Source organism: Cebus imitator, unplaced genomic scaffold (assembly GCF_001604975.1).
Source record: "Cebus imitator isolate Cc_AM_T3 unplaced genomic scaffold, Cebus_imitator-1.0 Scaffold30, whole genome shotgun sequence".
Classification (NCBI taxonomy): Eukaryota; Metazoa; Chordata; class Mammalia; order Primates; family Cebidae; genus Cebus; species Cebus imitator.
The window spans coordinates 10,277,937-10,290,641 of NW_016107345.1; the positions used below are offsets into that span (position 1 = coordinate 10,277,937).

The 12,705-nt window shown below is 48.5% G+C and overlaps 1 protein-coding gene across 1 annotated transcript in view; it reads left to right on the forward strand.

The window, feature by feature from the left end:
* The first annotated feature begins 11,545 nt into the window (after positions 1-11,545).
* Positions 11,546-12,705, forward strand: part of WAS (WASP actin nucleation promoting factor) — an 8,620-nt gene continuing 7,460 nt past the window's right edge. Inside the window, exons 1-2 of the mRNA XM_017523870.2 lie at positions 11,546-11,741; positions 12,043-12,183. Of these exons, the coding sequence (XP_017379359.1) occupies positions 11,610-11,741; positions 12,043-12,183 (273 nt within the window). The 5' untranslated portion in view covers positions 11,546-11,609. The remainder of the gene's footprint in view (positions 11,742-12,042; positions 12,184-12,705) is intronic.

The window sequence follows — 12,705 nt, forward strand, 5'->3', positions numbered from 1 at the left end:
TGGCTCACGCCTGTAATCTCAACACTTTGGGAGGCTGAGGAGGGTGGATCGCCTGAGGTCAGGAGTTCGAGACCAGCCTGGCCAACATGCCAAAACCCCATCTCTACTAAAAACACAAAAATTAGCTGGGTGTGGTGGCACGTGCCTATAATCCCAGCTACTTGGGAGGCTGAGGCAGGAGAATCACTTGAACCTGGGAGGCAGAGGTTGCAGTGAGCCGAGATCTCTCTGAATACCTACCTGAGTATCCCTGAACAGCCCACTGTAGGTTTAGTTTCACAAAGAGTAAAAAACAGATACCAGCCTATAGTGCAGTTAGTAGCCATAGAAGTTCAGCCAACTTAGAAACTAAAAAAAAAAAAAAAAGAAGTCCAGCCAACTTTTGGATCACTTTCTTCATCCCAAAGATTTTATTTTCCCAGGAGAAATCACGTACTGAAATCAAAGGAAGTAAATAGAGTAAAACATCTTGTTTATCACTAGATGCATTTGGGGTAGATTGTTTGCAAAGGGGGTGCTATGGACTGAATTGTGTTTCCCCTCTCTAAATTCATATATTGAAGCCCTAACCCCAAATGTGACTGTATTTGAGATAGGGCCTTTAGGGAGGTAATTCAGGTTAAATGACATCATAAAAGGAGGGTCTTAATTCAATAGGACTAGTGTCCTTACAAGAAGAGATATGCTCTCATCTTCATTTAGTAACTCTTGTTGATTAAAAAAAAAGAAGGCCGGGCGCGGTGGCTCAAGCCTGTAATCCCAGCACTTTGGGAGGCCAAGGTGGGTGGACCACCTGAGGTCAGGAGTTCAAGATCAGCCTGGCCAACACAGTGAAACCCCATCTTAAAAAATAATAATAATAATAATAAAAAAGAAGAGACATGCACAGAGGAAAGACCATGTGAGGCCACATAGCAAGAAGGCAGCTGCTTGAAAGCTAAGGAGAGAGGCCTCACCAGAAACCAGTTCTGATGACACAATAGCCTTTCTTGTCTGAGAAACTGTGGTGATAACTACTAGAAATTCAAAAGAGTTTTTTAAAGCAATATGAACCTTCACCGAAGAAGTATCTCTACAAGGTATACTGTGGGCAAATGATGGTATACAATTTGAACACCTAATTATTAGTATGTATAACCAATGTGAAGGTGCTAATTTCAAATGTAGAAGCAACATCCTTCAAGAGAGAAAAAGACTATTAAAATCACCTGTTTGTTTTGTTTTGTTTTGTTTTGAGATGGACTTTCCCTTTGTCGTCCAGGCTGGAGTGCAGTGGCAGGATCTCGGCTCACGGCAACCTCTACCTCCCAGATTCAAGCGAGTGCCTCAGCCTCCTGAGTAGCTGGGATTACAAGCATGCCCCACCACGCCCAACTAATTTTTGTATTTTAGTAGAGACAGGGTTTCATCATGTTGGCCAAGCTGGTCTCAAACTCCTGACCTCAGGTGATCCACCGGCCTTGGCCTCCTAAACTGCTGGGATTATAGGCATGAGCCCGTCCAGTTAATAACTTTTTAAAGCTTCCATGAGCAACTTTTAGCACTCACACATACTATGCTAACACTAGTATATGTACATATTTATCACCCAATCTTCTGAAAACTCAATTGATCATAAGATTATAAATACATATACTGCATTTTTCCCTAAGTTGCCAAACTTAGTCTTCTCCCACCAACCTGCACCAAAAAAACTTTCTCTTCAAGTTGCCCATAATAAAGGTCTAAAATCGGCCAGGCGTGGTGGCTCATGCCTATAATCCCAGCACTTTGGGAGGCCGAGGTGGGTGGATCACGAGGTCAGGAGTTCAAGACTAGCCTGGCCAAGATGCTGAAACCCCGTCTCTACTAAAAATACAAATATTAGCTGGGTGTGGTGGTGGGTACCTGTAATCCCAGCTACTTGGGAGACTGAGGCAGGAAACTGCTTGAACCCGGGAGGCAGAGGTTGCAGTGAGCCGAGACTGTGCCATTGCACTCCAGCCTGGGCGACAGAGCGAGACTCCATCTCAAAACAAAAATAAAATAAAATAGGGTTGATGATGGTGATAAAATGCTCACTATTTAAAGGGCTACTGATTTATAAAGCAAGCTGTATTTATTGGAATGTGTGATTCTTTTTAGCATTTTATTCTATTCAAATAGGCTTTTTCTTTTATTTATGAGCTAAAAATTTTCTTTTCTTCCCTATTGCCTTCTTTTTTCTCTTTTTTGAGATGGAGTCTGGCTCTGTCACCAGGCAGAATGCAGTGGCTTGATCTTGGCTCACTGTAACCTCTGCCTCCCAGGTTCAAGTGATTCTCGTGCCTCAGCCTCCCACTGGGACTACAGGTGTGCGCCACCATGCCCAGCTAATTTTTGTATTTTTAGTAGAGCCAGCATTTCACCATTTTGGCCAGGATGGTCTCAATCTCTTGACCTCGTGATCCACCCACCTTGGCCTCCCAAAGTGCTGGGATAATAGGCATGAGCTACCGCGCCTGGCCTTGCCTTCTTTAATTGTATTACTTTTGTTTGTGTTTCTCTAAAAGAGGTTATATATTCTGTTTAACTACCATACTATAACCATTAGGGTAAGATCCCAAAGAAAGACAATGCACGCCTCACCTCCTATGACGTGGATTAAATAAGACGCGTCAACGCAGCCATCCCGCCCCATCCGACCAGACTTTAATGCTCCAAAACCATGAGTTTGCGCCTGAAAAACTGGAAAAAGTGTTTATTCCCTTACGCTTTGCCAAAAGCTCTGGCACTTAGGGCTTTTCCACTGCTGTGAACGTTGGACCCGTGAGAAGTACAATTAATGTAACTTTGACACCGTATCCAGAGACCACAGGGGGCTCGCTCTGCAATTTATGGTGCGAGGAGGACCAGACACCCTGTGTTCGTCCTACTCCCGCAGACACAAAGTCAAAGCCACACTTTCCGGAGTGAGAAACTGGACAGTAAAGGAACGCAGGAACCACGGTGCGCAGGCAGAGAACCCCGCTGGGTTTGCCACGAAGGTTTCGGTGGAAGCGCACACCACACGAGCAGCCACGGCCCGGTATGTGACCTCTGACTTCCACCAGCGCGCACCCTGTCCTGCCCCTTCACAGGCGAACAACACCACACGAGGCAGCGGTGTGGGAACCAGCACCCGGAATCGCCAAAACGCGGCTTTCCGGGAGCCGGGAACCGGACTGGCACCCAGTTCACATGCCCCAGTGCGGCAACTAATGGGAGCCCGGCGCGCAGGGCCGGGGGCCAACGTGGTGGCCGGGAGAGAGGCCGAGGGCCGCCAGGATCGGGCGTGGGGCGCCGCGAGGACGGGACGGGCACGAGTAGGTCGGGCCCCGAACGGGGAAGGGGCTCCTTCCTCCCCCCACACAAAAAGTTGTGTCCGGGTTGGCCGCCCCTGCCCAGTGTTACGGCTCCGGGTGGACGTTTCCGTGCGCGCGTCCCTGCCTCGCGCGTGGCGGGCCATTCCCGGCTGAGGGCTGTGGGCTTCGAGGGTCGGACAAGCTGGGGAGTGGATACCCCAAAAGTCACACAGACAGGGCTTTGTACACCCACAGGGGCACACACATTGGGAAATGGGCACTCCTGGGCTCACACAGATCAAGGTGCAGGGAGGTAGGTCGCGCCCGCCCAGGGTAAGTTGGTGGTGGCTGAGGGTGAGGGCAAGGTAGGGACTGGGAGGAGACTTCCGGATCCCTGGCTAGGCCGTGGTTTTCCTGTGCTGGTTCGAGGGAGTATGGCGGGGCCTCTGGTTGGCGGGGAGGGCTCCAGGAGCCTGTCCTAGCTCTGCAGGGATCTAGCTGAGCGCCACAAAAAGGATCTCTGAGATGGGCTTTGCAGCAGGGGAAAGAAAAGGGAGGTAGCGCGTACTAGGTTCCTGACCATCCACCAATGGTGGTGGAACCTGGAAGTCTGAGGGAGGGGAGAATCTAGGTGTCAGGGATGAATAGTTCATTGATCCAAGTTACTCAGCTATTTCATAAAAACAGCAACAGTAAGGAATAATTATAACACGTGCCAACCTCTCCTGATCACTTTACATGAATCATCTCAATGCGTCTTCACAACAATTATCTTTGCGTTCTGGATGAGAGACCTGAGGCCCTGTAGGAGGTTACCAGAAGACACACAGCTGAGAAGTTCCACGGCCAGGGCCAGGCTGTGCAGCTCTGGACTTTGTGTTCTGACCACTGCATCAGTGAGTCTACAGATGTCTCTGCTTTCTGTGCTCACCCTGTCCTCATTCCACCCCTGCAGGACTGAGCGCCCCTGAAGCATCCATTTGCCCACAGCATCAGTGAACTGTGTAGAACTCTCTGTGTGAGGGAGCTGGCCCCTGTGCACCCTGAATTGTTTTTCTTCCCCGGTTCCCCAGGCAGGGGCCGTGAACAAAAGACATGGAAGCCTTGTTGGAAGAGGGAGGTAAATCACAGCATAGATGTCCAGACTGTGCAATTATTTACTTACTGCATGTAGGGTCTTGTGCTAGATGGTGGGGATACCGCAGGGAACCAGACAGACAAGGGTCCTGTTCCTGTTCCTGCCCTTGTGTTGTGTTTTGGGAATTTCTCCGTGAGGGTGCTTTGGCATTGAATGGGCACAGGTCTGGTGCTGGGGCAGCCCCACACCACCAAGACTTGAAATGTACATGAATGTGAATGCCATTTCAGGATAGTAAAAGGAAGCCTCCCGAAATGTTTCTTATTAAAAGGGAGCATTGGGTCTGAGGGTTGGGAAATGAAATTCCTTAGGTCAGGCCTGTCCCAGGAAGCACCCGAGTCAGGGGTACAGAGGCCCATGAGGATAGTAGAGTGAGGGGAGGAGGAGGATATAGCAACATAAATTTTGCCATCTTGGCCTCAGTTTGGTTTTAAAGGACAGCAGCTGGACCCTCCTTATGTGTAGGACTTAATTAGTGAGGCCAGGGTGTGGAAGACACCCTTGTGTCTTATTACCTACTCAGGGCCTGAGGTGTGGCAATCAGGATCTTGTAGGGAATACCTTCCCGACAAGAAGCAAAATACACAAGATATAAGCAGGAAGCCAGGTGTAGTGGCTCACACATGGAATGCAAGCACTTAGGGAGGCCGAGTTGGGAGGATCCCTTGCACTCAGGAGTTTGAGACCCACCTAAGCAACATAGTGAGACCCTGTCTGTATAAATTTTTTTTTTTTAATTAGATGGGCATGGTTGTGTGTGCCTGTAGTTCCAGATACTTGAGGTGCTGAGGAGGGAGGACTGCTTGAGCCTGGGAGTTCAAGACTGCAGTACGCTGTGATCGTGCCACTGCACTCCAGCGTGAATGATATATCAAGACCCTGTCTCAAAAAAAAAAAGAAAAAACAGATATAAACAGGAGGTGATTCATCTGGTGCCCCTGGAGGTTGGACATGAAGGTGATGGGGTCTATCCCAGTTCTTGGGGTTCCTGGTGTTTGCTGTTTTACTGTAGAGTAAATTAACACTTCTGCTTCCAGCTGTGTGGACAAGCAAACAGAAAATCTGGATTAAAGTTCCTGTTTTTGTCTTGAAGTCTATTTGAAGGCCCAGGAGAACAAATTATCTTTGAGGTATTACCTCACCAAGTACTGGCATCCAGTGCAGAAAAGCAAGAGTTGATGGAGACATATAAAAAACAAACTCGATCAGGCATGGTGGCTCACACCTGTAATCTCGGTACTTTGGGACGCTGAGACGGGCAGATCACAAGGTCAGGAGTTCGAGACCAGCCTGGCCAACGTGGTGAAACCCTGTCTCTACTAAAAATACAAAAATTAGCTGGGTCAGGTGGTGGGCGCCTGTAATCCCAGCTACTCAGGAGGCTGAGGCAGAGGCTGCAGTGAACCAAGATCTCGCCACTGCACTAGAGTGGGCAGTGGACAACAGCGCAACACTCCATCTCAAAATAACAAAACAAAAAAACTCACAAAAAGAAACTAGCTCTGGCTGGATGTGGTGGCTCATTTCTGTAATCCCAGCACTTTGGGAGGTGGGTGGATCATTTGAAACCAGGAGTTTGAGACCAGCCTGGCCAACATGGTGAAACCCTGTCTACTAAAAACACAAAAAATTAGCCAGGTGTGGTGGTGTGTGCCTGTGTTCCCAGCTACTGGGGAGGCTGAGGTGGGAGGATCACTTGTGCCTGGGAGGTGGAAGTTGCAGTGAGCCGAGATCATGCCACTGTACTCCAACTTGGGTGACAGAGTGAGACTGCNTTTTTTTTTTTTTTTTAAAGACTTAGTGGGTTCACATAATAGTAATAAACTAGCTCCAAATTATTGATGCCAATCAATGGAGTTATAAAAAATATGAATAATATGAAAAGTGATACTAAAATGATTAATAAATCACCATAGTCTATAATGGGAAAACTCATTCTATTAGGGACTAAAATAACAAAAATCTGCTTTAGGTTTTTCTTTTCTTTTTTTTTTAAGAGCCGAGGTCGTGCTCTGTTGACCAGGCTAGAGTGCACTGAGGCAATTACAGCTTACTGCAGCCTCGACCTCCCAGGCTCATGCAATCATCCTGCCTCAGCCTCACTGACTACAGGCATATGCCACTACCCCCAGCTAATTTTAAAAAACTTTTTTGTAGAGATGGGGTTTTGCTATGTTGCCCAGGCTGGTCTCAAACTCCTGGGCTCAAGTGATCCACCTGCCTTGGCCTCCCAAAGTGCTGAGATTACAGGTGTGAGCCACTATGCCTGGCCTGCTTCAGGTTTTTTTTTTTTCTTTTTTAGAGAAAAATATACATTTTACACTTGTCTGCTACTTAAAAATAAGAACAGGAAATATACAACTTTAAAAAATTCATTGTCATATCTTGATAATGAAATATCCACCTTTAAATATTAATTTATAAAACAACTAGCACAGCCAGCAAGGCTGTGGTGGCTCACACCTGTAATCCCATCACTTTTGGGAGGTGGAGGAGGGCACATTGCTTGAACCCAGGAGATCCAGACCAGCACGGGCAACACAGTGAGACCCCATCTCTACAAAAAATATGAAAATTAGCAGGGCATGGTGGTTCACACCTGTGTCCCCAGCTACTTGAGAGACTGAGGCAGGAGGATCCCTTGAGCCCAGGAGGTTGAGGCTACATTGAGCTGTGACTGTACCACTGCACTCCAGCCTAGGCAGCACAGTGAGACTCTGTCTAACAATAAATAGTCAACCAGCAGCTGCTCTGCCTATGGAGTAGCCATTCTTTATTCCTATACTTTCTTTAAAAAAATTTTTTTTTTGAAATGGAGTCTCTCTCTGTTGCCCAGGCTGGAGTGCAGCGGTGCAATCTTGGCTCACTGCAACCTCTGCCTCCGGGTTCAAGCGATTCTTCTGCCTCAGCCTCCCAAATAACTAGGCCTACAGGTGTGTGCTACCATGCCTGGCTAATTTTTGTATTTTTAGTAGAGACAGGGTTTCACCATATTAGCCAGGCTAGTCTCGAACTCCTGACCTCATGATCCACCCGCCTGGGCCTCCCAAAGTGCTGGGATTACAGGTGTGAGCCACCAAACCCGACCTACTTTCTTTTTTTCTTTTTCTTTTTTTTTGAGACGGAGTTTCGCTCTTGTTACCCAGGCTGGAGTGCAATGGCGCGATCTCAGCTCACCGCAAGCTCTGCCTCCCGGGTTCAGGCAATTCTCCTGCCTCAGCCTCCTGAGTAGCTGGGATTACAGGCATGCACCACCATGCCCAGCTAATTTTTTGTATTTTTAGTAGAGATGGGGTTTCACCGTGTTGACCAGGATGGTCTCGATCTCTTGACCTCGTGATCCACCCGCCTCGGCCTCCCAAAGTGCTGGGATTACAGGCGTGAACCACCGCGCCCGGCCTCCGACCTACTTTCTTAATAAATTTGCCTTCACTTTATTCTATGGACTTCCCCTGAATTCTTTCTTGTACGAGATCCAGGAACCCTCTCTTGGGGTCTGGATCAAGACCCCTTTCTGGTAACATTTTCCTGGCAATCCACGAAGGGATGATACTGAGGAGACCCTCAACCCAAAGAGGGAAATAGACTGCAGCACTGATTGGCCGACTTTGGACTGACCCTGCTTATTCCTGTGAACCAATCAGTGATCTGTGACTGCTGCTCAGAAGAAACAAGAGGGATGGATGTCATGTTTTGTCAGAACTCAGTTATGAGCAGCCCTCGACATATTGATGCTTGCTGACTGAGTTCCCTTCTACCCTGAATACAAGAGACCCTAATAGGCAGGAATATCATCGCCTCTATTCAGCCTGAAGAAGTTACAGAAGATGAATCTTTGTCCCTCTAAACCTTTAGGATTAAGGGTTCCCTTATAAAAGGGAAGGGCAAATATGTCAGAGGCGTTTAAACCAGAGTGACTCTCTTGAGCAGCGACTGGGTAAAATAAGGCTGAGACAGCCGGGCGCGATGGCTCAAGCCTGTAATCCCAGCACTTTGGGAGGCCGAGGCGGGTGGATCACGAGGTCAAGAGATCGAGACCATCCTGGTCAACATGGTGAAACCCCGTCTCTACTAANACTTTGGGAGGCTGAGGTGGGCAGATCCCTTGAACTCAGAGGTTCAAGACCAGCCTGGGCAACAAAGCAAAATTCCACCTCTACAAAAAATATAAAAATTAGCCAGGCATGGTGGAACATGCCTGTGGTCCCAGCTACTCAGGAGGCTGAGGTGGGAGGAAGAGGATGGCTTGAGCCTGGGAGGCAGAGGCTGTAGTGAGCTGAGATCGCATGCACTGCACTCTAGCTTGGGCAATAGAGCCAGATCTTGCTTAAAAAAATTAAAAAAATTGGCCAGGCACGGTGGCTTATACCTATAATCTCAGCACTTTGGGAGGCTGAGGCAGGCAGATAGCCTGAGGTCAGGAGTTCAAAACCAGCCTCACCAACGTGGTGAAACCCTGTCTCTACTAAAAAATGAAAAAATTAGCTGGGCATGGTGGCAGGTACCTGTAATCCCAACTATTCGGGAGGCTGAGGTTAAAAGAATTGTTTGAACCAGGAGATGAAGGTTACAGTGTGCCGAGATCACGTCACTGCACTCCGGCCTGGGCAACAGAGCATGACTCCCTCTCAAAAAAAAAAAAAAATCATTTGCATACCTTGATAAGGAAATATGCAACTTTTAAATGTTAATTTAGAAAATAATCAGCAAATGTGGCAGATGTTTAGTGTCCCCTGAATTAGTGTTCAAGGGGATAGATCTGGAGGCAGAGAAGTAGAAAGATGGAGAAATTCTAAAGCCACTTCAAGTAAAAAAAAGAAAAAAAAAGAAGGATGGAAAACAGGCCAGGCACAGTGGCTCATGCCTGTAATCTCAGGGCTTTGGGAGGTTGAGGCAGCAGAACTGCTTTAGCCCAGGAGTTCAAGACCAGCATGGGCAAGATGGCAAAGCCCAATCTCTACAGAAAATAAATTTTTTAAAAAATTAGCCCACCAGAGTGGCAGTGGCCTGTAATCCCAGCTACTCAGGAGGCTGAGGTGGGAGGATCCCTTGAGTGCAGGAGTTGGAGGTAGCAGTGAGCCATGATTGTGCCACTGTACTGTAACCTGAATGATGGTGAGACCCTATCTCTGAAAAGGAAAAGCAGAAGAATTTTATCTTGGCCCCCATGTGGCACCTCACAGCTTGGGAACAACTATGTCTCTCATAATTTTCCTCAGCTCTACCACTCACAAGCTGTGTGACCTCGGGTAAGGCACCCAAGCTCCTCTGGGCCCCAGCTTCCCCGTCCGTACAATGGGGATAACAATAGTCCTTACTTTGTGGAGTCATCCGTGAATGTGAAATGAGTTAATAAATGGAGGGCACTTAGAAAAACCTCTGAAGCCACTGAATCGAATTGGATATCATTATCGATCCCTCATTCAATCCCTCAACACCCATTTAGTGCCATGTGTCCAGATGCTGGAGATACTCCTGGCACACCATGACCGCTCAGCGAGCAGTGTCACAATGAACACGTGCAATGGCCTTGAAGGTCACATCGGGGCTTGCCCTGATCAGCAGGTTGGAAGCGCTCTAGGCCTGAAGCTTAGCTGTGAGTAGGGACATGGGAGGGAGGTTGGAACTGCCACTGCAGAAGGGACTCTCAGCCTAGGTTCAGAAGAGAGGCTTTGAACCTGCATGTATGGGGAGCCATGAAAGTTTCCAGGAAGGACTGCAGGTCCCATCTGGAGATGTGCCGTTCCTCCTTCAGGTACCTAGGAATGTCAGTCACACCCCAGACCTGCTCAGCTCCCCAAAACTGCTGTCCCTATGCCTGAGAGCTTCAAGTCCGCAGAACTTGCACTCACTCTTGGCCTGCCTGGCTCGCACTCCAGGAAAAGGGTTCAGAACAGTGCCTGGCACACATGTTAAGTGCTATGTGAGTGAAGATAAAACTAGGATGTCCAGTGGAGAGAAAGCAAACCTTTGAAGATTATGTGTTTTTACAAGCTTCAAGAGCAATGAAAACTAAATAAGATGTTGTTCGGGCATTCATATATGATATAAAGTTCCTTTCTTTAAAAAAGGGATGACGAGCAGAAAGTAATTTGGGAGCTGTGGAGAGGCAAGGGTAAGGGATGGGGGAGTGAACCAGAGGCCTATGGGTAACTGGCAGTGTCTGGGCACTCAGGATAGGGGTGGATCACAAGGGCTCGCTCTGTAATTAAAAGGAAAAGGGTTTTTTTTGTTGTTGTTTTTGAGACAGAGTCTTGCTCTGTCATCATCCAGGATGGCATGCAGTGGTTCGATCTCAGCTCACTGCAACCTCCGCCTCCCGGGTTTGAGTGATTCTCCTGCCTCAGCCTCCTGAGTAGCTAGGACTATAAGTGTGTGCCACCATGCCTGGCTAATTTTTGTATTTTTTTTTCTTTTTCTTTTATTTTTTTAGAGATAGGGTGTCACCATGTTGGCCAGGCTGGTCTCGAACTCCTGACCTCAGGTGATCCACCCATCTCAGCCTCCCAAAGTGCTGGGATTACAGGTGTGAGCCACTGCGCCTGGCCTAATTTTTGTATTTTTTAGTAGAGATGGGGTTTCACCATGTTGCCCAGGATGGTCTTGAACTCCTGACCTCAAGTGATCTGCTTGCCTCGGCCTCCCAAAGTGTTGGGATTACAGGCATGAGCCACCGCGCCTGGCCAAAAGGAAAAATGTTCCTGTAGTAACCCTTCAGGACTAGGGGCCTCGAGCCTTAGCCTCAGGCTACCTGGGTGCCCTACAAAGGAGGCCACCCAGGCCCATGGCTACTCTTTGCCACAGGGAGCCCTGCACACAGATATGCTGCTGATGGCTAAGCTCTCACTGCCTGCCAGAGGGAAGAGGGTCTGAGCCAGTCAGAGAGAGATGGGCCCCAGAGAGTAAGAAAGACGGAGGAGGAGGACACAAGCTGATCCAAAAGATGGGTCTAAGCAGTTAAGTGGAAGAGGGTTCCAAGCTGATGGCGGAGGGCCCAAGGTTGGCCTAATGAGGAGGAGGCCAGGCCCACCAAGGGGCCCCTGGAGTGCTTGTTTCACTTGTCCCTTGTGGGTTTTTGCACTTCCTGTTCCCTTGCTGCTCACTGCGGAAGTTCCTCTTCTTACCCTGCACCCAGAGCCTCACTGGAGAAGACAAGGACAGAAAGCACCATGAGTGGGGGCCCAATGGGAGGAAGGCCCGGGGGCCGAGGAGCACCAGTGGTTCAGCAGAACATACCCTCTACCCTCCTCCAGGACCACGAGAACCAGCGACTCTTTGAGATGCTTGGACGAAAATGCCTGGTGAGCTGGGGATCTCCTGCCCCCGCCCCGTCCTCACTGTTTCCTCCTCTTCCTCTCCACCTTCTCTTTCTTCCCCTCCTCCCGCTCCTCCTTTCCCTCTCCATCATCTACTCTCCTAGAATCTCCTGTCATCATCCACCCTTCCCAGGAAGAACCCAATGTCTACTTGCCTTCCCTCTGGCTGCATGCAGTTCTTCCTTCGGGCCCATGATTATCATGAGGCAGGAAGGACCAGGTCTGGCTCCAAGACCCTGTGGCTACACCTGACCAGACTCCACTGACCCCTGCTTTCCCCTCCCAGACGCTGGCCACTGCAGTTGTTCAGCTGTACCTGGCGCTGCCCCCTGGAGCTGAGCACTGGACCAAGGAGCATTGTGGGGCTGTTTGTTTCGTGAAGGATAACCCCAAGAAGTCCTACTTCATCCGCCTTTACGGCCTTCAGGTGACCCCCACTCCCCTACTGGACTTGCAAGCCAGTTCTCAACCCACAAACCCAGATCTGTCAGATCTGTGTCCATCTGTGTCCATAGCCCCAAGACCTCAGACCTGATCAATGAATCCCTGAGCCCCAGAACCAAAGACTCATCCAGATGGCAAACTGTAGCTTGCCTTTCTAAGTCTACAGTGACTGGCCCCAGCCTCCATATCAAAATCTCTAAAGCCTGCAATTATTAGTATACTGCCTAAGCCTAATCTTTTCTACAAATTCCAAGAAATGAGCACTGTATTTATACCTGAACCTCAAATCTACTCTAAACTCAACATTTTGCATCCCAGGAATCCTTCATCAAAACTCTTGAACCCCAGATGTTTGCCAAGCTCCTAAGTCATAAATCTGTTCCCCAAACCCCAAACTTGAATATTCCATTGATCCTTGAACTCCAAATCTGTCCTTTTAAATCCACAGCACAGACCCCAGAATTCCCATATTAAAATTCCTGAACACTCAAATACCAAGGTAGTT